We start from the raw sequence: 26,553 nt of genomic DNA, 5'->3' as shown, positions 1-26,553 counted from the left end.
TGATGAAAATTGTCAACAAGATACTAGCAAATCAAATCCAACAGTATATTAAAAGAATTATTCACCACGATCAAGTGGGATTTATTCCTGGGCTGCAGGGGTGGTTCAATATCCACAAATTAATCAACATCATACACTACATTAATAAAAGAAGGGATAAGAGCCATATGATCTTTTCAATAAATGCAGAAAAAGCATTTGACAAAATACAGCACCCTTTCTTGATAAAAACCCTCAATAAAGTATGGATAGACACCTCAACATTATAAAGGCCATATATGAAAATCCCACAGCTAATATCCTCCTCAATGGGGAAAAACAGAGCTTTTCCCCTAATGTCAGGAACATGACAGTGATGTCTACTCTCATCTCTGTTGTTCAACATAGTACTGGAAGTCCTAGAAAAAGCAATCAGACAACAAAAAGAAATAAAAGGCATCCAGATCAGCAAGGAAGAAGTCAAACTTTCACTCTTCAAAGAGGACATGATATTCCATGCAGAAAATCCAAAAGACTAAACCCCCAAAATTGCTAAAACTGATACATGAATTCAGCAAAGTCGCAGGATATAAAATCAAGGTACAGAAATCTGTTGAATTTCTATACACCAATAATGAAGCAGCAGCAGGAGAAATCAAGGAATCAATCCCATTTTGGTGCACCAAAACCCACAAGATACCTAAGAATCAACGTGACCAGAGGTGAAAGATCTGTACTCTGAAAACTATAGAACACTCATGAAGAAAACTGATGAGGACACAAAGAAATGGAAAAACATTAGATGCTCATGGATTGTAGAACATATATTGTTAAAATATCTATACTACCCAAAGTAATCTACACAGTCAATGCAATTCCTATCAAAATAATAGCATTTTTCAGAGAGCTACAACAAACAATTCTAAAATTTGTATAGAACCAGAAAAGATCCCATATAGCCAAAGTAATATAGAAAAAGCAAAGCAAAGCAGGAAGCATCACAATTCCACACTTCAAATTGTATTACAAAGCTGTAATTATCAAGGCAGTTGGTACTGGCATAAAAACAGACACATAGATCAATAATATAGAACAGAGAATCCAGAAATGGACCCACAACTATCAGGTCAACTTATCTTCAACAAAGCAGGAAAGAATATCCAATGAAAAAAAAAAGACAGTCTCTTCAACAAATGGTGCTGGGAAAACTGGACAGAGACATGCAGAAGAATGAAACTGGGCCACTTTCTTATACCATAGACAAAAATAAATTCCAAATGGATGAAAGACCTAAATTTGAGATAGGAAACCATCAAAATCCTAGAGAAAAACACAGCCAATAATCTCTTTGACCTCGGCCATAGTAACTTCTTCCTAAACATGTTACCAGAAGCAATAAAAACAGCAAATCTGAACTATTGGCACTTCATCAAGATAAAAAGCTCCTGCAGGGCAAAGGAAACAATCAACAAAACTAAAAGGCAGCCTATGGAATGGGAAAAGATATTTGCAAGCAATGTAACAATAAAAGTTTAGTATCCAAAACCTATAAAGAACTTATCAAACTCAACACCCAAAAACCAAATTATCCAGTTAAGAAATGGGCAGAAGACATGAATAGACATTTTTCCAAAGAAGATATACAGATATGGCTAACAGACACATGAAAAGATGCTCAACATCACTCGGCATCAGGGAAATACAAATCAAAACCACAATGAGATACTACTTCATACCTGATGGAAAGCTAAAATAACAACACAGGAAACAACAGATGTTAGTGAAGAGAGAGAAAGGGGAACCCTCATGCGCTGCTAGTGGGAATGCAAACTGGTGCAGCCACTCTGGAGAACAATATGGAAGTGCCTCAAAAAAGTTAAAAATAGAACTACCCTATGATCCAACAATTGTACTACTTGGTATTACCCATAGGATACAAAAATATAGATTTAAATAGGTATATGCACCCCGATGTTTATAGCAGCATTATCAACAAGAACCAAACTATGGAAAGAACCCAAGTATCCAACTGATGAACAGATAAAGAAGATGTGGTGTGTGTGTACACACACACACACACACACACACACGAATACTACTCAGCTATCAAAAAGAATGAAATCTTGCCATCTGTAACAACACGGATGGAACTAGAACATATTATGCTAAATGAAATAAGTCAGTCAGAGAAAGACAAATACCGTTATGATTTCACTTATATGTGGAATTTAAGAAACAAAACAGATGAACATAGGGGAAGGGAAGGAAAAATAAGATAAAAACAGAAGGAGGCAAACTATAAGAGACTCTTAACTACAGAGAACAAAATTGCTGGAGGGGAGGTGTTTGGGGGGATGGACTAAATGGGTGATGGCCATTAAGAAGGGCACTTGTTATTAGCACTGGGTGTTATGTGTAAGTGATGAATCACTAAAGTCTACCCCTAAAACCGATACTACACTATATGTTAACTTGAATTTAAATAAAAACAAGAATAGTGAAAAAAGTTTTGATGAAGATGACTCTACCAAATATTAAGACATAAAGCTACAGTGAGACTATGTGGTCTTAATATACCCTAGGGGGATTAACCTACTTAAATCAGGTGAAATCAATTAAACATGCTCTGAAGTCCAATTATACAATGAAAACACCTACGTAAATGAGTCAAGACTAAATAAATATGCAGTAAACACATAAATACATGCTGTTTGGTAGAAATGTTAAAATACAAATGCATAGCTATGACTACTTCATATAACTTCATCCCAGCATGTCTGTTTGAAATACAAAAATTTGGAGCATAAAAACTTGAGCTGTTACTGACTATAGACTATAGAGGTGCCTACAAATAAAAAAAACAAACAAACCTCAAAATAACAGTTTAATTACAATCTCAGATAATCATTTCCTCAATTCCAATTTATGACAGAAGGAAAAGTAGACTTTCAAATTATCCCTTAATTCCCTCAAGTAATTTGTGGTATTAATTTTCAAAATGAACCTAAATGTACCAAAAGGAAAGCCAAGAACAGAAAACATAAGCATTATCTTAAAAGAGTTTCTCCTCAGATTTAAAAAAAAAAAAAAATTCAATATATATATTTTTAGTAAATCAGTATGATGGTGGTGATTTATCTTAATTCTTTTTTGAACAGCGGCTTTGGAGCAATTAAATAATCTAATAAAATTGTTGGTATATCACCTATACCTTTGCCTATATTCTTAGTTATTGGCAGAATCACAGACCCAAGTAAGAGCCAAAATCCTTGGGAGATTTCCTAGATGACTCTCTCTACATCCAATTACTAACCAAGAGCTGCCAGTTTGATCTGCTATAAATATCTTTTATATCCCCCCTCTCTTCTATATCTAAACTGCCAATGCCTTAATTAAAGCAGGTTCCTAACTGGTTTCCGTAATCCCAGTTGCATTTTGTTGTAGGCCATCCTTTGAGGACGAGCCTTCTTAAAATACCAATGAGATCATGTCATTTTCTTTTTTTCTTTTTTTTTTTTTTTTTTTAGATCATGTCATTTTCTTACTTAAAACAAACACTGCCCTCCACAGTATTTTAACAAACTTCAAAAAATTTTAAGATAAATACAGCATTGGATGGCCTGGTAAACTAAACTATTGGTAAACTAAATTTGTCTCCTCTTTCACGATTATTCTAATTATACCTTTATTCTTATCCTAAAATAATTTCTTCAGGTTGCTTCTACTTATAGCTGCCCATAAGAAATACAATCCTTTTAGCACTGTCCCCACATCCTTACAGTTCCTGAATATCTCCGTCTCCCTCATTTGTGACTTCCTACAAATCCTTGAAGATTTAGCTCAGGAATTACTTCTTCTAGGAAAACTAAGAAAGTACAGTACAAGCCGGACCTAAATTAAGTACAATACAAGCACCTATCAATCATAAATACTTTTTAAGTGACTACATGAACAAATCAATCTAATCCTAACATAAAAGCTTAACAGAGGATGTACATACATAGAATGCACTGTATTAAATTTTATATTACTTACCAAATTTTAGTGCTGCAAGGATTCAACATATAAAGATCCATATTTTCTATAAGAATAGCAGATGTGCTCTATTTTAAAAAGGGGGAAGGGAATAAATTACTTAAGGAAAAACACTTCAACTCTAAAGATTTCTAGGATTTCTATATTTTTAGATCTTAAAATAGCAAGATTCTGAAAGGCTCATTTGAGAAGAAGGTATAAAAAGGCTAAAATTTACCAGTTATGTCTATAATGTAAAGTTAGCCTTATAATAAAATGTTTAAAATTAAATGTCTGTTACTATAAAGGAAAAATGATTTTCCTATTAGTATTTTCTTTTTAAAATTTCAAACAGGTTTTAAAAGTTAAAAGACAAGATGAATGCCCTTCAGTGAATGACGAAATAAACTGTGGCACATTGAGACAACAGAATATTACTCAGCACTAAAAAGAAATGAGCTATCAAGCCATGGACAAAACTTAAACTCATATTACTAAATGAAAGAAGCCAATGTGAAAAGGCTACATACAATATGACTCCAACTACATGACATTCTGGAAAAGACAAAATTATGAAGATAGTAAAAAGATTGGTGGTTGCCAGGGGTTGAGGGGAGCGAGGGATGACTAGGTGGAGCACAGAGGATTTTTAGGGCAGTAGAACTACTCTGTATGATACAATAATGGGAGATACATGTCATTACACATTTGTCGCATAGACTATATGATAAGAGTGAACCCTAAGGTAGACTATGGACTTCAGGTGACAATGTGTCAATGTAAATGAATCAAATGTATCACTCTGGTGGGAAGTATATAGATAATGGAGGAGGCTAAACACATATTGGGGTAAGGGATGTAAGAGAAATCTCTGTACTTTTCTCTCAATTTTCTTGTGAACCTGTAACTGCTCTAAAAAGAGTCTTTACCAAGTCTAAAAAAAGGTGCAATGTATCAACCAATATAACTAAGAATTCATACAAGAAAATATCTTTAAAAGCATAATCCTACATGTATTAGTAAATCAGAAAAAGAGCTAGCTCATGTTAAAATATAGTTTTCAGCAAACTGCTGCCTTTATTTAAAAAAGTTACTAGTGTCCCACATGTACAGAAGAATTTTACAGTTAAGTACCTTGGCTTCTGGATTAGCGGCCAAAATTTTGGCACCACATTCTACTGAGGCATAATTATTTCGATTTTTCTGTACTTTTTTTGTTGCATGTAGACCTCCATTAGAAGATGGATGCATTGACTGACCTGCAGACAAACCTTATTATAAACGTACATATATGATGACTATGATTTAAAATACCCCCAAAAATGATCTCAAACGCAATAGCTGACGTGTAGTGAAGAACAGGTTTTAATACTTAAGAGAACATTTTAAAAACCCATTAAAAAATTCAAAATGCTTTACCTCATTGGCTTTAAAATACCCCCCAAGCCAAATTAACTCCAAAAATCCACAATACTTGAGTTATGTCTAAATAATACGAGTCTCAAAATGAAGCTTATCATGACAATCAAAATATTGTGCATACATATTTTATTAAGGATAGATGCTATCTTTCTATAACATTAAGAATTTTTAACTGAGATTTTCTTTCAAAAACAAAGGGCAATACCTTTGTCCAACTCTGTTTATAGTTTAAAGTTTCATGACTCAAAAGTTTCATTCATATCCCAGACAAGCCCCCACCAAAAACAAAAACAACAAAGTTTCCATGCAATTTTCCTCTTATAAATTGAAATGAAGATTACTGTTCTGTCTACTTTGTCTCATTTTTCCTCATTTAACAGTTTACAAGAATGGATTTTATTTTTTTGTTTGGTTTTTGTTTTAATTTTTTTCTTTTTTTTTTTAATTGGAGTTCAATTTACAAGAATGGATTTTAATTAAGATTAAAACTATGTAGTTATATACAGGTAAAATCATGTATGTTGGTAATTACACATCTTAGTAACTTTCACCTTTAAAAAGTTTTCAAAAGTTTTATTTTATTTTACCAACTATGGAGAGAAATGAATATTTAAACCAGTCCTTAAAAAAGTAAAATAAATTAAAAAAAGAATTACAATGCTTCCATACTTTTTTCTTTTTCTACTTCCATAACTTTCTTCTTCCATTCATCAAATGTTGGTATATCTTCTGGGTCTTTGGGACTTGTTACAGATGTGTGGTCAATTTCCCCTGGTTTTGTGTAATCAGAACTCTGAAAGAAATACAAAAGAATACAGAGAAAACAGATTAATAAATTGTAAAAGTACATACAAATGTTCCTGTAAAATTAAAGTCAAATTTTATAGTTGACAGAAAATATCTCAGAATAATGAAATGTAAAAAGTTTTGGTTTGCTTAAAAGGCGAGTTTCCCTTGAAATAATTGAAAATCTTCTACCTAAGCATCACAAGATGTATTCTTGTGGAAATCTACCTAAGCATCACAAGCACCATAGGATGTATTCCTTCACGTTAGCAATATAAGCATAGGTTGTAAAAAAAAAACAAAAAAACTCTGTATCATAAACAAACAATTCCTTACATAAGTTAATAAATACTATAGTTGTAATGCATCCATCTTAAAATCTAAGCTAAAATAATGTATGTTTATATATAATATATGCTTAAAGAAAGCTAATTTTAGATGACCATTCACATAAAAATTTAAGGTAGATTTAAAAACATAAAGAGTCTAAAGAAAAAGCTTTTTAAAGAAAGTAGAGAAAAATCTTCATATATAAAGGGATTTAACAACATGAAGAAATAATAGTTTAAAAAAAAAGACTGACACATTTCACTGGATTAAAATTTTAAAATTTAAATGTATTGAAAGACCATAAAATACATGGTACAACAGCCACAAGCTGAAAGAAGTATTTTCAATATATGCAACCTTTAATAAAGGATTACTAAAACTACAAAGACTACCTACAAATCAATAATGGAGAAAAGGAACAATAAATTCAGCAAAGAGAAAATGCAAAATGCTCAATCTCAGTAACAACCAGGGAATGCAAATGAACACCAGACATGCTAAATAAATTATACCAATCTGATGTACCCTCAAGTGTGGCATGTCTGTTGAACCATGGGAACATCTCTCAGACTACTGAATGGAGTTCAAAATTTAGTAATATTAGGGGTACCTGGCAGGCTAATTCAGAAGAACATGCAACTCCCAATCTTGGGGTCCTGAGTTTTAGCCCCACACTGGGTACAGAGAGTACTTAAATAAATAAATAAACTTAAAAACAATTTAGCAATAAAAGTAAACGTGCATACCCTGTGACCCAATTCCACTCTTATGTATAAATATGAGTGAAAACATGCACATGTGTCTAAGAAAGTACGTATGAAAATGATTATTACAGCACTGTTTGTAATATCAAAAAATCAGAAACAACCTAAATATCTACTAATTGAAGAACAGGCAAATTATGGTAGTGAAATATAACTATAAATAATGAACAGACAAATCTCAAAACAATGGTATGGAAAATGATACTTAAGAATGACATCATTTTATATTATGTCCAAATATACCAAATAATAGTATGTATTGTTTATAATAATGTAGTTTTGGGAAAAGTTTAAAAACACATTCTTACACACATACATATACACGCTGAATTTGACATAGGTGTTCTATCTGAAGAGGAGAGAAGAAATATAACTGGGGAAAGGCACACAATTCAATTTGTAATTTTTTCCCCATAATCTGAATACTGTATGCAAGTATGTTAATTCCATTGCTTATTTCTGTATTCCTAAAGCAATGCAGAACATTTATTAAAATTTCCTTGAGAAGTATACATCTATTTAGATGACTTACTCTGGTAAATAGCACAAATCTCATATAGTGTACATATGCTATTTTTGTAGGGCACACTTTTAAGAATACTAATATTTGGGCAGCCCAGGTGGCTCAGCGGTTTAGCGCCACCTTCAGCCCAGGGTGTGATCCTGGAGACCCGGGATCGAGTCCCGCGTCGGGCTACCTGCATGGAGTCTGCTTCTCCCTCTGCCAGCGTCTCTGCCTCTCTCTCTCTCTGTGTCTCTCATGAATAAATAAACAAATAAAATCTAAAAAAAAAAAAAACAACTAATATTTGCTATATTAAAGTATACTTTTAAGGACTGATACTAGAATATTAGAATTACACTAATATACTAGTTTATTAGAATTACACAAACACAAAAACCCATAATCTTTCTCTAGAAAGACAGAAAACTGGCTCCCATACAACCTCCATCTTGGAGTGTTTTGCAGAACAGGCTAACAGACTAAATGAAGTATATGGCTATAAAAAAAAATACATAGCAGAATGTAAAGACCTAGCAAACCATTACTTTAAAAGTTAAATAAAAACCTAGTCTGAACATAATGGGAAAATAAGAAAAAAACATATTTATAAAAATTAACCTGAGTACTTAAGAATAAAGCCCAATACTAAAAGAAATACAAAAGTAGAGGAACATACTTATGCTCTTTGAGGCCCAGGCAAATAAATCACTATCACCTCTTAGCAACAAATAAGAAAACTAAACAATACAATAAAAATACTTGGTAAAGCACTGTTTCTAACTAAGTATGGCAAAGACTGTCTTACAGATTCTTGAGATAACAAGGATAACACAAAGATCTACCTGCATGAGAAAAAAAACTCTCCAGTCACACAAACTTAACTGGAAACAATTATCCTGAACTGGACAATACATAAAACTACCAGATATTTCATTATGTGCTCATTATCTGATAATTTTTCCAGGATATTAATTTATTTAGGATCTAATTAATACAGTTAAAAATTACACCATTTTTGCCTATTAGCATAGACTCATCATCCATCTTTACATCCTAGGTTATGAAGACTAGTTTCAGTCCGCTAATGGTTAAGGAGAAAGAAAAACTAGGACAAAACTGGCTGCCATGCTTGAATTTCACATCTGATACTTATATAGCTCCAAAGAAGGTATTTTTGTAATGTTTGCCTAATTTTATTTATGGCTGTGGACAACTGAACTATAATATATGTCTGATTTGGTTTCATTAAGAAAATTACTTCCTTCAAGATTGTGGACTACAAAATGTTGCTCCTGTAATTTTAAGAAGCATCATAAAAATAGCTGGTACAGTGATATTAAAGTCTCCAGAATGAAGTTTAGTTAGTTGTGAGTACATATTCACTGAAAATATATGAAAGGGAAGGTAGAGAACAGAAGATCCAAATTAAAAGGGAACAAATGTCTATAGTACTCAGTACTTTAAATTACTCTTTGATTCCACATGTTTTAAGTTCATGGAGTGGACTTCATCTCTGTTACACCGTTACTTCTTACCTGAAGGGAGCCCAGACTTCTCCACCAACATTTCTTTAGGAAATTCTGCATTGGCCTCTATACGAAGTCAAAGCAGAACTCGAAAGGAGAAAAGAAAGTAAAACTTTCTTTGGAAAGTATAATTGAGGATAGTATAATTGTAAACGGCACACTCTTCAATATAAGCTGATCTAGTTTGTAGTCTGTGCACAAATAACAAACAAAATGTAAAATATCTCTTTAAAATAATTCTGTTTGAAGAGCCTAAATTTAACATTGTTTATGGAGTTAAACTTATGTTCAGCCTGAAGATACCTGAATTCAATAATAATAGCTTCTTCTATACAGCTCTCTGAGAAACTGCTTAAAGACATTATGTATCTGGTATCAAACAGTTGATGGCAGCAGAAAACCACTTAATTATATACAAAGCTCATACTTGGAACAACTTTACTTATAAACAATACACTGGCAACAGTACCCAAAAAGTAACCACTTGCCCTCAAGGAACACAGCTAGCCTCAGTTCCATATTCCTCATTAACTACTTAATCACTGATTTTTTTTTTTTTTAATTTTTATTTATTTATGATAGTCACAGAGAGAGAGAGAGAGAGGCAGAGACACAGGCAGAGGGAGAAGCAGGCTCCATGCACCGGTAGCCTGATGTGGGATTCGATCCTGGGTCTCCAGGATCGCGCCCTGGGCCAAAGACAGGCGCCAAACCGCTGCGCCACCCAGGGATCCCTTAATCACTGATTTTTATGGCAAATATGGTTAGCAAACTGCAACATAAGCTAATAATAAAAATGCATAATATAAAGTAAGAAATAGTCCAAGTCATATACCTACCTCATTTTTTAAATTATCTGAAGTATTCAATGCAGATTTTGAATCACCACTTTTCTGATCACTTGCTGAAACTTTTGATTCAAATTCTGATTTTGTTATTTTTCCTTTGCCATGTGAAGATGACACATTTTCTATATGCTGGCCAACAAGGCTATTAGAAACCAAAAAGACGTATTAAAAGAATTAGCTGAATAACAAGTTTATGTAATCTAACCTAAACTGTTACAATTCTCATGTATAAAATAAACCAAGAAAAGAGCACAAAGGGATTAGCTTTCTCTCAATCACAAAGTGGAATTACACGTGCACCATTCAAACATGACACTGCTATCATTACAGAATTATATAAAGGGCATATATTTTATTTTATATAAAATATAAACAACATTTCACACCCACCTTTCAGGTGGACTAACAAAGGAAGGCTGGTCAACTGGAGCATTTGTTTCAAGGGTGTCACCAACATCACAATCGGTTTCAGATTGCTCAGTTTCACTTGGTTTGGCTATAGGAATAGTACCAGATTTTTCTATTTCACTAAAAATAGAAACAAAAAAGACAATCTGGCAATTCAATGAAAATAATGTGGCATAAGTTAAAAATTTTATTAGCGATTTTCAAAAAATAATCTAAGCCACCGAAAAATGCTTTGTAGTTCTGCAGGCTGTTTTCAAGAATTCACTATTTTAAATCATATAAGGTCAACTCCTGATTCTTGATCTGTTAATGTCCTTGGCCATTAAATAGGTAATTACCAAATTTTAAAGCAAAATATCAGAGTTTAGTATTTGGTCTCATAAAAAATAAGTTTTTAAATTTATGTATGTATGTATGTATTTATTGGGAGGTGGGGTCAGAAAGCACACTAGCGCATACAAGGAGGGACAGGAGGGGGAGAGGAGAAAGAAAATCTTAAGCAGTCTCCACACTATATGGAGCCCAACTTGAGGCTCGATCTCACAACCCTGAGATCATGATTTGAGCTGAAATCAAGAGTTAAATGCTGAGGCGACTAAGACACTCATGCGTCCATAAAATTACTTTTTTAACTGCATCTTCTCTAATGTTTCCTTCCTGTTAGTATATTCTACTAGTATTAGAGTTGCTGCCTATAGTATCAAAAAATCATCTATTATCTCAAAACATTTCACTAAAGTTCTCAAGGCACTTTCAGAATTTTGTTTTATATATACCCTAATATTTTCCCCTACTCACTTCCAATTTGCTAAGTAGTCATGTTCAATATAATGGGAAAATAATATGTACTGTTCAGATATGTAATATCTAGCCTTAAATTCTTTCTGGAATAAATATTTTAAAAATTTGAAATACTATTGTTATTTCTAAGCATGTCTCCTGTTTCTTTGTTCCTTATCTAGGATAAATACCTAAATGGCAACTCTAACATCTCTAAGTACCACTCCTTCACCCCAGTCCCTTCTGTTCTTAAAGAGAGTATTTAAAAAGTGCTTATGTCCCCCCCCCCAAAAAAAAAGTAGTGATGATAATATTTATTGACAGATATATTATTACTATGTGCCAGATATTGTCCTATCCATTAATATATATGTATATATGTATATATGTGTGTGTACACACACACACACACACACACGAAATACTTAGTAAGAGAAATACTTAATGTAGTATGAGAAGGGAATTTTGTTCTTTGTAGTGTTGCTTTAAGGATCAGGAGAGATTTAATAGACTAGGAAAGACATAATAGATTTTTCTAAATTAAGGAAATCTTACACCTACATATCCTGAATATTATCAAGTTTGAAAAACATATCTATTCACAAAAAGACACAACTATGAATGGAATGCTGCAGTAATACTTGATGGAAATGAATACCGACATTTGAATCTTTGATAATTATAGAGAAGATTACTCAAATAAGTATTTACTTAAACAAGCAGAACCTCAGTTTATGTGATGTAGAGATTTCATGGCTGAGATCTAATCAACTCAGAGTTTGGATGCAGAATAAAAACACAGGCATCGTAACTTAAGTCTACTATATGGTCTAAACTTCAAATCTGAGTCTCAAGCTGCCTTATCTTTAAAAAGACCTTTTTCTATCATTACCTAATGGGATTCCTTTTTTTTTTTCTTTGTAATGACTTACTCAAGCTTTGAGATTGGAGTAATCTCTGAGGTAGATGAGCTGGAAATATTTTCAATGTTTTCACTTCCCACAACTATACTGGAAGAATCTTCTTGTAGATCAACTGTAGGGAGTGTCTCAATCACAGATGGACTTAATTTTGACTCAGTATTCTGTTAAAAAAAAAAAAAGTCAGTTGTATTCTTTTGCTATATAGGATTTTATAAAAGTACATTCAAAAGTGACAGTATCAAGAATGTACTTTTATAAAAATCCTATCTTCTAACATTTACCCCCCAAGAAATATACTTCATATTAAAATAAAAGCTCTAGACATTTTTCATGGCATTTCACAAACCAGGACAAAGGAGCTTGTCTTTCTTCTTTCCTATTTTCTATCAAGACCTACATATATTTCCCTCTTACTACTATTAATGCTAGTAGCAACACAGAAATCATATTTAAATATACAAAACAGTACAACACATACTTCTTGCCTCAGAGCAGTTTAGAAGATAATGTCCACAAATAAATAACAGCACAGGGCATGTACAAGTAATATTACAATGCAATCCATGATTTTCACTGCTCCGTCACTCCTGGATGCTCTGGACCTTTCTACCCTCCAAACCACAATCTGAAATCTACCTAATACCACTCATATTTGAAACCTCTATCAGCATATTCACCACCACAACCAACACTACAGAGAATTAGCCATTCCTCTTTCTCTATGCCTCTACTTTCTCTGTATATAGACTTAAGACAGCATCTATAACAACTTAATTATCTTATTTAAGGTCTCCTTCCCTTTTTCAAGTATACTGTAAATGTCTTGAGTAAGAACTATGTTCTCTTGATCTTCATGCTCCCTGGCACATAGCAGACATTCAATGCTTATTAACTATCAAGTGAGAGGTATTCATGCTCAGTTCAAGGAAAAGAGAAACTATGGACTATTATGGACTAAAATAATTGGTTCTCTGAAGCAAAAAGGACTCAGTAGGGAAGCAGAAAGAAAACAGAAGGTATAGAGTTCAGAGGAATATAAAATGCAATCATCTGGGGAAATATTTACACTGAAATGAAAAATTCACAAAGGAATATAAACAGTTTACAGTTTATGGTGGAGGCCTTGAAAAAAGGAGTATTACATTATCAAATATTATATTATCATTTTAATATGTATTTAATATAAAAAAAATCAATGAGATATTTTACATTTTTTTAACTCAATCTCCAAAATCCAATATGTATTTAATACTTGCAGCAAGTCTCAATTTGGACTAGCTGCATTTCCAGTACTCAATAGCCCCATGTAGCTAGTGGCTACTATACTGAACAGCACAGATCTATTAAGATGCAATAAGCACTTCAAAGTATTTGAGGAAGAGTATACCATGATAAAAGTTCTGGAGAATGAACAATGGTAGGACTGTTCAGGATAGTCGTATAACTGGAAGGGCTACAGAGAACTTTTTCGTACTCTTATGTACACACATCTGACAAACATCTTCCAGGATCCAATAAAATGAAATTCACTATTTGTACTTAGATAGCGAAATCAAGTCATAAAATAGCTAACTGTAACTATAGTAACTGTATTTTCAAAAAAGAATTCTCCCCCATTTTGAGTTGGTTTGTTTTTGTTAATATTTGAGATACTTAGTTTTTCCTTAGTTTTTCTTCTTCCAGATAAAATATCCCTAGTTCTTCAGCTATTCCTGACATTAAATGGGTTCCAGATGCTTCAGCATTCTAGTTTTTAACAATTTTCATAAAATTTGATGTACAAAATGGAAAATATTCAGGATATAATATAAGAAACACATAAAATACATTTTAACCTATTACTAATTCATATTCCACAATCAGTGACAAAAGTTTGGTATCAAAATACTCGATTTTATATACAAATACTTTCTTTTGTTCTAAGTTAGAAAAAAATTTCCCGACATCTAATAATCTGGAGATAAAATACATTATAGTGAGCCAAAATGGAACCTACAAAGAAATGAGAACTTACACCCAAACTTTTACTACAAAGAAAATGGTCACATTATTAAATCTGCAATTTTTCTATTTCTCAAAATCAGTACTCTTAGATGTAAATAGTATTAAAGCCAATTGCATGAAAGTTTGAAAAAAAAAGTAACAATATGCAATATGGTGAGTAGTTTTAAAAGATGTATTATTAAACATTAAAGCAACATAGCTTACTTGTACATCCACATCGTAGTCATCTTTTAATTTATGTTCTTCTGGAGGAATAGGTAAATTTGAACCCACTTTTTCCGATAATTCAGCATGGATAGGTCCCTCTCTTTCATCCTATATTGCAACAAGATGAAAGGGTAACTGATAAAACTATTTCACAAAACAGTTATATATATAATATAAAGCAATATTATATATTTTACAACCAAAACACTGTTTTGTACAAGTCTGACTCTAATTACTTTTATTTGTTTACATGCTTATTGTTCATCTTCCTGCATTCCATTCCTTGCCATCACACTTAAAATGTACACTAAATGAGTTCAAGACCTTCATTGGATTTCTTGATAAGCACTTTAGTCCTACCACACAGCACCACGTGGTAGGCAAACAGTAAGACTTTGGAAAATATCTAAAAAATGAATGTACATCATCCAATATGTATTTAATACTTGTGTCATCTCTCTTTTGACATTTACTTTCAAGTTAGGATTTCAGATACCTTCCCATTTAAATGTATCTTCTAGGATATAATTTCATAAAAGCAAGGTTCATTCTTTGCTTATCAAAGCCTTTAAAGCATTTATCAGACCTAAATATTTCTGTAAGAGTATGTTCCCCCCCGAATGCTTTGCTTACATTCATTCTCACAAAATTTGTTTTCAAATTTCTCATGAGAGATTAGATCAAAGTCTTAGACTGTGGGTAAAAGTTAAAAGTATAAAATTATACTCTCTTTAAAGAGATATTCAGCAACAGTCTTAAAATTTTTAAATGCTCTATCCCAGAAATCAAACATAACCCCAAAATTTGAATCATCCACACTAAATATCATGCCACCCCCTCAAAGCATGTAATTATAAACTTATGTTCACACACATGCGTGCACACACAAGCTGAGAAACAATTCAGTCTTTTTTTTGTTTTAAAATTCAGTCTTTTAATAAAGAAATATGTCATAACTTATGACGGAATAAAAATGTAGCCATAACAAGAATACAGCAACATGAAAAAGTGTCCATGAGATACTATCAGGGCAGAAGGGAAAGTCAAAATGTAGAATATTTACAATATGACATTTTACGGAAAATAAAAATATTAATTTGTGTGCCATATATAGATATCCACAAAAAACCAGTCTCAAGGTTTTCACAAGAAACAGTAAATTGTGGTTCCTTTCAGAAGGGGAATAGGCTATAAATATGAATATTCTATAGTTAGTATAAATTACTTCTATACAGTTGATCCTTGAACAATGCACGGGTTAGGGGCTCCAAGCCCTAGCACAGTCAAAAATTTCCATGTACTTTTTAACTCCCCCAGAACTTAACTACTCATAGCCTATCGTTAACCAGAAAATGTACCAATAAGCAGTCAACACAGATTTTGTATGTTCCATATATTATAAACCATATTCTTATACTGAAGCTAGAGAAAATAAAGTGTTAAGAAAATCATAAGAGAAAATACATTTACAGTACTGTATTATAAAAAATCTGCATATTAATATAACCACACAGTTCAAACTCATGTCATTCAAGGGTCAATTGTATTTTAAATACATATATTGATAGGGAGAAGCCAAATCTAGTCAATACTCACCTTTTATCTATAATTCATTTTATTTATTTATTTATTTAAATAGGCTCCATAACTAATGTGGTGCTTGAACTCACAACCCTGAGATCAAGAGTCATATGCTCTACTGACTGAGTCACCCAGGCCCCCCACCTTTTATCATTTAAAATAATAAAATAATAAGTGATTTAAAGACCATCTGATAAAAAAAAAAAAAAAGACCATCTGGTCTGGCTTTTTGGACTTTGTCTATTCATTCCCCCAATTATACTTTATTAAAATTCCCCCAATTATATTAAAAAAACTACATAGCCAGTGATTGCAGAGTCTCCATATAATCCTCATATCTAAATTTTCACTTATAAGGCTGGGGTTTCTTTTGAAACCTTTTACGTATTTAGAGTATTAAAAAGTGAGCCACTGGTTTTCAGTTCTCTGAATAGGTACTATTTTTCTCCCTATTCTAGGACTAAAGATGTTATAACATTCCAAACATAAGCAACACAAATAAACATATAAATATCTCAGGGATAGCTTACTTTCAGAATTATCTGAGTAATTCTTATTACAGCAAGAATTACAAATCACCAAAAATTATGTCCTATATTTTTGAAATTACTTTTATTCCAAAATTTTTGAAATTACTTTTATTCCAAACATTTTGAGGAAGTCTCAAAAAGCTGACACACAAATTACACTGTCAACTTTATTTAAGGTACCTTTTTCTGGAATTGTACATCTTCATTTTCTAGTGCACAATTGTCATCTTGAGAGTAGTATGATGAAGCTGAAGAACTCTCTTTACAACACACATGCCAACTGGGAAGCCTGTAAAACATTTACCATCACCAAAAGAAAGAAAGAAGGAAAAAGTTGTTAAGCCAATATATCCCCTACTACGGGCTAGAATTTGAGGCAATAAACAAATAGATGGCTCCTACCCTAAGTTCTCAAGAACTTAACAATATAATGGAGACAAATGTATATAAGACAAGTGTTTTTATTTAATGCCCTAAAAAAAAACCATAAACTGTGTTATCAGTATTCCAAGTAAGGCATTATGAATTTCATGAAGGTAAAACAATAAAGACTTCACAAAAGAAGTATCTGATAATTATCACAGAAGAAAAAGTTTTCAAAGACTTAATCTCCTCAGAAAGTACTAGATGCCAAAAATATTCTAAATTTTACTAAATACTTAAGAACAGGGACACCTGGGTGGCTCAGTGGTTGAGCATCTGCCTTTGGCCCAGGGTGTGATCCCGGGGTCCGGGATCCAGGATCGAGTTCCGCATCAGGCTCCTTGTGAGGAGCCTGCTTCTCCCTCAGCCTGTGTCTCTGTCTCTGTCTCTGTCTCTCTCTCTCTCTCTGTGTCTCTCATGAATAAATAAAATCTTAAAAAAATACATACATACATACATACAAACAAATAACTCTAAAGCTGCCTAAACTATTTCAAAGCACAGTAGGTAAAGCTTCCAAGTAATTTTCATATAGGGAACATAGCACTGATGTCCAAAATTAAGAGAAACAGCACACACAAATGAATACTACACATTAATACAACTTATGATACCAGACATGAATAAAACAATAAAAAAGAAAGTCCCTAGGAACATACCAAAGAAATAATATACTACTGTTATGATCAAGCAGAGTTTAATTCTGATATTCAAAAGTGGTTAAATATAATAAAATCTATTTATTTAGTCTACCATGTAAAAATATCTTATGATTAGCTCCACAGTCACTGAAAGACATCTGATAAACTTACACATCCATCAAGATTTTCTTAAAATACTGGAGGGTATTATGCTGAGTGAAGTAAGTCAATCAGAGAAGGACAAACATTATATGTTCTCATTCATTTGGGGAATATAAATAATAGTGAAAGGGAATATAAGGGAAGGGAGAAGAAATGTGTGGGAAATATCAGAAAGGGAGACAGAACGTAAAGACTGCTAACTCTGGGAAACAATCTAGGGGTGGTAGAAGGGGAGGAGAGCAGGGGGTGGAAGTGAATGGGTGACAGGCACTAGGGGTTATTCTGTATGTTGGTAAATTGAACACCAATAAAAAATAAATTTAAAAAAAGATTTTCTTAAAATAGGAATAAGCAGATGTTTACCATGGAGACATATATGCATAATACACAATCCTAAAAGTCAGTACCAAAGTTGGTGAAGAAACCTAAAAATAACCCTATATAAATCTGAAACAAGACAAGAATTATTGCTAGTATTACATAATTTGATAAAAGGTATAAAAATGGAAAAAAAGAGTAAGATATAATTAAGTGTGAAAAATTAAAGGTGAAATAATTATAGGTGTGATAATTATAGATGAAAAATTAAAAAGAACCACCTATTAAAAGAAGTTCTGGATATACAATTTATATTTGTAGGTATAAAGAATCAAGTCAACTCTGCTCAAACCATCACCATCGCCACCAGTTACAAGATGAAACATAAAAGTTCCCATTTGCAAAAGAAACAATAAAACAGTAAAATATAAACTTAGCAAGAAATGTTCTATTAACTGTTTGAAATTACTAATATTTGACAACGCTTCAACATGGAAAACTCAAATTATACAATTCAAGCTAACATATACAGAATATTTGACAACTGCATATTGAAGACACAAGATTTTTAAGTAGGTAGGCTGATTCTAAAATTTATATAAGCAGTAAGAACAGTCAAGAAGATTTTAATGTGAAGGAACTAGATGTCTATAAAACCATAATAATTACAACAATATGGTATTGAGATGACAGAGGGAAAGGGAATCTCCAGGGTGACTAGAAATAGAAATCCTAGCATGACACAGAAAACAGGGAACAACCTGGAGGTTGGAGGTTACCGGAAACTCCAGAAGAACCTTCTTTTAGAAGATGAAATTGACAGCACATCTGATGATAAGTCTTTGAAAATCTTAAGTACAGATTTATATAAATGGTAGACAGTTTGTCATTGAACAGAAAAACAAGCAAATTTAGTAAGTCAAATATTAGTTATAGGAGGAAAAATGGTAGTACAGAAAAGGAAAAGTAATCATGTTGTGAATAGCATTTATATAAGTCATAATTACATAAACAATGAACACTGATCTAATCCAAATTATGACAGAACTATATTACTATCAACATGTACTTAAAGAGAATCTGATTATCTGCACTAGAACACTAAAACTGACATTAAAGCAATTATTTTAGAGACAAAGAATATAAAATTAATCAGCTAAGAAATGAAAGTGGTTTCTTTCAAACCAAAATAAGTAAATAAATCTTAGAGCTCTCTGACTTTCATATGGATATATTATTTCGATAAAATTAAAACTAAAAAAAGGGGGAGAGGACAAGGTACATAATAACATATACATACATATTATACCATGTGTGTACATGTATACTAAAGGTATTTCTATGTGCATAAATTTCTCCGAAATAGTTTTGTTTTTTGTTTTTTTTTTTTTTTGTTTTGTTTTGTTTTGTTTTTTAAAGCACTACCTTGGGGCAGCCCAGGTGGCTCAGCGGTTTAGCACCGCCTTCAGCCCAGGGTATGATTCTGGAGACCCAGGATCGAGTCCCACGTCAGGCTCCCTGCATGGAGCCTGCTTCTCTGCCTCTCTCTGTCTCTCATGAATAAATAAAACCTTAAAAAACAACAACAACAACAACAACAACAAAAAACCACTACCTTGGTTGTATCCAAGGAGGAAAACTGATGGCAGAGTCACAAGGGCAATACAAGAGCATTTTTTACTAAATAATAACTATGCCTTTTGAATTTTGAGCCACAAGAATATATTACTTTTCAAAACTTCATATTGATACATCATTGTTTATTATGTATTTCCTTATTGAGACTTTACACTGTTTCTCAGGTGTGTGTCTGTGTGTGTTTATATGTATGTACCTGGGGCAGCCAAAGTTTAAGATATCCAAAACTGTGGGTACTACAATTTTGGTGGTAATGCCCCCTTATTTTCTTTATCTTTTTCTATACTTTCTAAATTTCTACCACAAGCATATATTAGTTTTATCATCAGGATCTCCGCATGTAAGTGTATGTATATAAGTCCTAATATCCACAGTTAGTAGGGGGGCCAACAGGCCTTAAATCTCATGATCTTTATTTTTAATATCATATAATCAAATCCTATTGCTCTAAGTTCTGAATTTTTTGGAAATGAGATTAGCAGCAATAGCATGAGTGGACTCAGTAGACTGCCCTCTCAATGTGGGTAGGCACCACCCAATCCTTTGAGGGCCTAAATAGAACCAGGGGCAAAAGAAGGAAGAATTTGCCCTTTTTGTTTGTTTTCCTGCCTCATTGCTAGGACATCTCTTTCCAACCCTTGCACTGGGATTTATATCTCAAGCACCATTGTTTATCAGGCCCTCAGACTCAACCTGAATTGTATCACTGGCTTTCCTTGGTCTCCAGCTTTCAGACTTCAGATCATGGGACCTCTCAGCTTCCATAATTGTGTGACCTAATGCCTCATTAAAAACAACAAAAACAAACAAACAAACAAAAAAACACCACACAGACACGGAAGTTCTGTTTCTCTGGAGAACCTTACTACACTTGCCATTAGTATATAATACATTCTTTATATATCTTCCCTATTTCTCCTCTTATTTATAGCTTTATCAATGGTATCACTTAAACATCTCTAACATCTCAGTCTCTACTTAATAACAGATCCTAGTAAAACAATGGACCTATAAGAGATAAAACCTTAACTTTCTTCTTCATAAGTCTAAAATATATAATAAAAATTATCACCAATTAATAACTGCCACAAAATTTTAAACTATCAAAGTATAAAATAAATGCCCTAAAAGCACTCTAACTCGACTGAGCTTTCCTAAGAAAGGATCTCTGTAATGGGAGTCTTTACTTTCAACACATTTCCCAGGACAATAAGATATGCAACACTCACTTTAAGGATAAGTGGATCACATCATATTGGCTGAAGGCACTTTTTGCATAACTCAATAGGCCTAATTCCATGCTATTAAAGCAACTTCCTAAAATTACACTATGAAAGTGCCAAGACTGAAGATATGAGTTTCCAGACTTAAGAATTAAGAAGTTCAGCACCAGAAATCACATCAAGATCAAGGACAATCAATCAAAAAAAAAAAAAAAAAAAGATCAAGGACAATCTGTGAGCCCTTGACACACTCCCATAGTTCAAAATGAGTGATAATTGTTACTTTCTATTCATTTGTTAAATTGTTTCTGTGCATGGATATCTTCACTTACATTTAAAACATAAATGCTTTGAGAACCAATTCCTAACCACTTTAAGCCAGCCCCAAAAAGCCAAATCTTGCAAATATACGGTAGAGAACTGTTTTGAGCAGAGGAAAATTCAATCATTTTTTATTCCTTTCCCATCACCACCATCACCTCATCACTACCACTCCAACTCACCTACCCACCCACCACTCTGTCACACACATAAGAACCTGGAAACTAAGAGGATATTTATCCCTTCTTGTCAGCCTCTCTCTACCAATGTGGCATGGATTCACCATTCACAAAGAAAGGTATCCACTTTCAGAGTAGATGTAACTAAAGATCTTAGAAAAAGCTCATCTGCCTGCCATTTAGGGATACCAAGCTTTACAGACTTTAGTGAAACAAGAGTATCACACATGCTAGTCGTATTGTGCTTACCGAAAATATTTACTAACATCCAGTCTGAAAGCGTTAGCAGTCACAAGTACCAGTAGTTACAAAGTGTGTGTGTGGTGTATGTGTGCGTATGCTTTTCAACAAAAAGTGACCATATGACATCTTGAGCAAGAAAAATGTTTAAAGGATTAAAAACAGTAAATCTATAACAAAATGAACCAAAGTAGAGTCCACATGCTGAAAAAATCATCTTTAAAGGAAAACCTATGTTAAGCAGATACTAGATTTTAAATTTTTCTTTACCCAAACTTGGAAAAGAATTTTTTTTTTTTTGGTACTTTACCTACTTATTATCTTATCAAGACAGTAATGCTACAAATGCTGCCAAATTGTGATTTCCTTTTACATGCAGTTGATGTTCTAATCTAAATGATACAACCAATCAACTTTATTTAGAAAACCTAGCAAAGACACGTGGCAAATAGTCAACAAATAATTTCTTCTTCCAAAATTTTAAAAAACCATTTTCAAATAAAAATAGGTCTATGAATATGTTCATATATATACTGCATATGTATAATATTCTTATGGAAAACAAAATGATTTTCTGGGTAAGAATTTTGAGGGTAAAAGTGGAAGGGGTAAAAATACCACCAAGCTAGCTTTGCGTTTTCTAGCTTTAGGTTCTCCTTAATGGAGACCCTCCTCTCCCAACAAATACACAAAAACAAAAACAAAAAATCACCCAAACAGCTTCTCAATGACTGTCTAAGAAATAGGACAGATCAGTTTTATTTATACATGTAACTGTACATTAAAAAAAAAAAGTTTTGCAAACAGGGGACCCTGTTATAAAATATTAGCACTATTCTCCAAAATTTTAAACAGTAGAAAAACTTGCAGCAACCATTAGAAATCCATCAACATGGGACGCCTGGGTGGCTCAGCCATTGAGCGTCTGCCTTCGGCTCAGGGCCTGATCCCAGGATCCAGGATCGAGTCCCATCGGGCTCCCTGTGAGGAGCCTGCTTCTCCCTCTGCCTATGTCTCTGCCTTTCTCTCTCTGTCTCTCATGAATAAATAAATCTTTAAAAAATCCATCAACAAATCTCATGAAAAAATAAAACAAAAATGATACCAAATTTCAGCTGATATGTAGAGTGACCTAATTTTTAAAATCCAAGAGCTGAAATTGCTGTAACTTCCTCAAGACAGCAACAAATTGAAAAGCTCTGGCCCTTAGCAAATAATTATTAGGATCCGATGAGAAGTGAAAAGTAATAAAAGTAAAATTAAAAAAAAAAAAAAGTAAAATTTAAGTTGGGATAGCATTCCAATAATATGCCCAGTGTATGCATGGCTATCTTTCATGGATTTTTCATTAAAATATTTCCTGATAAAGTGTTTTAAAAAGTTATATCCTTTATAGGTAAATAGATCAATCGATCTCCACCACATCAGCTATGTTATGGTGCAAAGTTATAATTACTAGTATAACTTAGAGGCAAAGGTTTCAAGTCATGACCACTGATGTTGAATTTGGTACTCCATTTAACAATTAATGGAGGAAAAAAAGATAAAACTTCATAAAAGGGATGTAGTAATGGAAATCTTACCATTCCTTCAGGAGGTCACAATAATAGAGGTATTTGGCAAGGGGAGGTGCATAATATTACAAGATACATTCAACCATGACAATTTGCTAGTTGGTCTAGCACAATGGTTAAAAGAATGTAGACTAGAGTTATATAGGCTGTGGGATGTTGGGCAAGTTCACTGAACAAACATTTATTTCTCTGTGCCTATTTCCTCAAAATAGTATTATCTATTTCACGGGACTGTTAAGAGAATTCAATAAGATACTTTAAAGCACTGTAACTGTGACAGCACGTAGTAAACACAATATTATGCATTATGTTTACTAAAACACAAAGTATTTTAGATTCTAAAAGGAGTAAAAATAGGTATTTTTGCCTAAGAACATAATAGAGTGAAAATAACAAATTGATATGAACGCTAATTTTTACTTTTGAACTATAGGAAATATGTTTTTCATCCTCTTGTCCACAGCTGATCAGATATAAAACTATTACAAAATGTCTTTGACACTCAAATTTTATCCTATCCTGTAACTTCTGCAACCTTGAATAGTTACTTATTAAAAAAAAAAAAAAAAAAACATACACATTGAAGATTTCTTTCTATCTGCACATGATGTCTAGGTCAGTTTACTTGATTATGTTGTTAAATGTTGAGTCTGACCTTGACATGAACAGCATTACACTGAGGAATTTAAATCAATTGGTACTTAGGTTGGGGTCCTGCACATGGAAATAACTCCACACAACTGCCTTTAAAAATGTGTTCAGGGCATCTGGGTGGCTCAGTCTGGTTAAGTGTCTGCCTTTGGCTCAGGTCACACTCTCAGGGTCCTGGAATGGAATCCCAAATCAGGTTCCCTGCTCAGAGGGGAGACTGCTTCTCCCTCTCCCTCTGCCTACTTGTGCCTGCATGCTCTCTCTCTCTGTCAAACAAAATCTTAAAAAAAAAAAAAAAAAAAGTGTTCATTTTTATTGAAGTATTTATAAGTGTAATTATAGGATATCTTAGTTTAATATTATTCCACCATCTGATACCCCCCCAAAAATGCCAGGCAAAGAATTTTTATATATAATAGATAATATATATAAAATATATAAATATATATTTATAAATATATCTATATTATAATAGATAGCAATATATAAAAGAACTTTTATGTAATTTATATTATATAATTATATATTAGATTATATATAAATATATTATATATAATTATATATTATAATTATATATAATATATAATATAATAGGATGGCCCATGTTCTGTATCACTGTTAATTTCTTAGTTTTGACAAATGTACCATGGTTATGTAATGAGATGTTGGCATTCAGGAAAGCTGGGTGAAGGGTATATGGTTAACTCTTTGTACTACCTTTTCATATTGTCTATAAATCTATAATCAATCCAAAATATGCTCATTTTTTCTGCACAGCAAAAGAAACAGTCAACAAAACTAAAAGACAATCTACAGAATGGGAGAAGATATTTGCAAATAACATATCAGATAAAGGGCTAGTATCCAAGATCTATAAAGACCTTATTAAACGCAACAGCAAAGAAACAAACAATCCAATCATGAAATGGGCAAAAGACATGAACAGAAATTTCACCAAAGAAGACATACACATGGCCAACAAGCACATGAGAAAATGCTCTGCATCACTTGCCATCAGGGAAATACAAATGAAAACCACAATGAGATACCACCTCACACCAGTGAGAATGGGGAAAATTAACAAGACAGGAAACAACAAACGTTAGGATGTGGAGAAAACGGAACCCTCTTGCACTGTTGGTGGGAATGTGAACTAGTACAATCACTCTGGAAAACTGTGTGCAGGTTCCTCAAAGAGTTAAAAATAGAACTGTCCTACGACCCAGCAATTGCACTGCTGGGGATTTACCCCAAAGATACAGATGCAGTGAAATGCCGGGACACCTGCACCCCAATGTTTATAGCAGCAATGTCCACAATAGCCAAACTGTGGAAGGAGCCTCGGTGTCCATCGAAAGATGAATGGATAAAGAAGATGTGGTCTATGTATACAATGGAATATCACTCAGCCGTTAGAAACGACAAATACCCACCATTTGCTTCAACGTGGATGGAACTGGAGGGTATTATGCTGAGTGAAGTAAGTCAACTGGATAAGGACAAACATTATATGGTCTCATTCATTTGGGGAATATAAAAAATAGTGAAAGGGAATAAAGGGGAAAGGAGAGAAAATGAGTGGGAAATATCAGTGAGGGTGACAGAACATGAGAGACTCCTAACTCTGGGAAACGAACAAGGGGTACTGGAAGGGGAGGTGGGAGGGAGGATAGGGTGACTGGGTCACCGGTACTGAGGGGGGGCACTTGACGGATGAGCACTGGGTATTATGCTATATGTTGGCAAATTGAACTCCAATAAAAAAAAATTTTTTTAAAGAAAAAAATGTTCCTTTTTAAAATAAGCACAATCCATGAAAGAAAAAAATTGAGAAACCAAACTTCAAAATTAAAAACTTCTGTTCCAGGATCTCTGGGTGGCGCAGCGGTTTAGCGCCTGCCTTTGGCCCAGGGCGCGATCCTGGAGACCCGGGATCGAGTCCCACGTCAGGCTCCCAGTGCATGGAGCCTGCTTCTCCCTCTGCCTATGTCTCTGCTTCTCTCTCTCTCTCTCTCTCTGTGACTATCATAAATAAATAAAAATTAAAAAAAAAAAAACTTCTGTTCCACAAAAACACTTATTAAAAGGAGAAGCCAAATTACAGACTGGGAGAAAATATTTGCAAAGCAAATCTCTGATACAAGATCTGTATCCAGTATAAAGAACTCTCAAAACTCAATTAAGAAACAACCCAAATTTTAAAAAACAGGCCAAAGATTTTCACCATCATATCACCAAAGAAAACATAGGGATGGCAAATAAACATGTGAAAGATGCTCAACACTGTTAGTCATAGAGAAATGTAAATCAAAACCACAATGAGGTACCACTACATACCTATTAAAATGGCTAAAATTTAAAGTGTTGCAAAGAATATGGAAGGACCGAAACTCTCCTATACTGCTCATGGGAATGTAAAATGGTTTTTAATTTTTTAAAAAAATATTTATTTATTTGAGAGACAAAGTGAGAGAGACAGTGAGAGAGAACCTGAGCAGGGGGAGAGGGAGAAACAGGTTCCCCACTGAGCCGGGAGCCTGATGCAGGGCCCTAGGATCATGACCTGAGTCGAAAGC

At 33.3% G+C, this 26,553-nt stretch overlaps 1 protein-coding gene across 5 annotated transcripts in view; it reads right to left on the bottom strand.

Moving 5' to 3' along the window:
• SUCO (SUN domain containing ossification factor) overlaps window positions 1–26,553 on the bottom strand; it is an 88,818-nt gene that overhangs the window by 42,923 nt on the left and 19,342 nt on the right. For all 5 annotated transcript variants that reach the window (XR_013381984.1, XR_013381985.1, XM_077901694.1 and 2 more), the window contains exons 2-9: window positions 16,788–16,896; window positions 14,494–14,604; window positions 12,295–12,446; window positions 10,565–10,702; window positions 10,166–10,316; window positions 6,085–6,208; window positions 5,128–5,252; window positions 4,015–4,082 (exon numbers count right to left, since the gene is read on the bottom strand). Coding sequence is in view for 3 of the 5 variants with exons in the window: in XM_077901694.1 (XP_077757820.1) it covers window positions 4,015–4,082; window positions 5,128–5,252; window positions 6,085–6,208; window positions 10,166–10,316; window positions 10,565–10,702; window positions 12,295–12,446; window positions 14,494–14,604; window positions 16,788–16,896 (978 nt within the window). In the remaining 2 variants the exon portion in view is untranslated. The remainder of the gene's footprint in view (window positions 1–4,014; window positions 4,083–5,127; window positions 5,253–6,084; window positions 6,209–10,165; window positions 10,317–10,564; window positions 10,703–12,294; window positions 12,447–14,493; window positions 14,605–16,787; window positions 16,897–26,553) is intronic.

The sequence above is a fragment of the Canis aureus genome, chromosome 6 (assembly GCF_053574225.1).
Source record: "Canis aureus isolate CA01 chromosome 6, VMU_Caureus_v.1.0, whole genome shotgun sequence".
Classification (NCBI taxonomy): Eukaryota; Metazoa; Chordata; class Mammalia; order Carnivora; family Canidae; genus Canis; species Canis aureus.
This window is presented reverse-complemented; position numbering and strand designations above follow the sequence as displayed.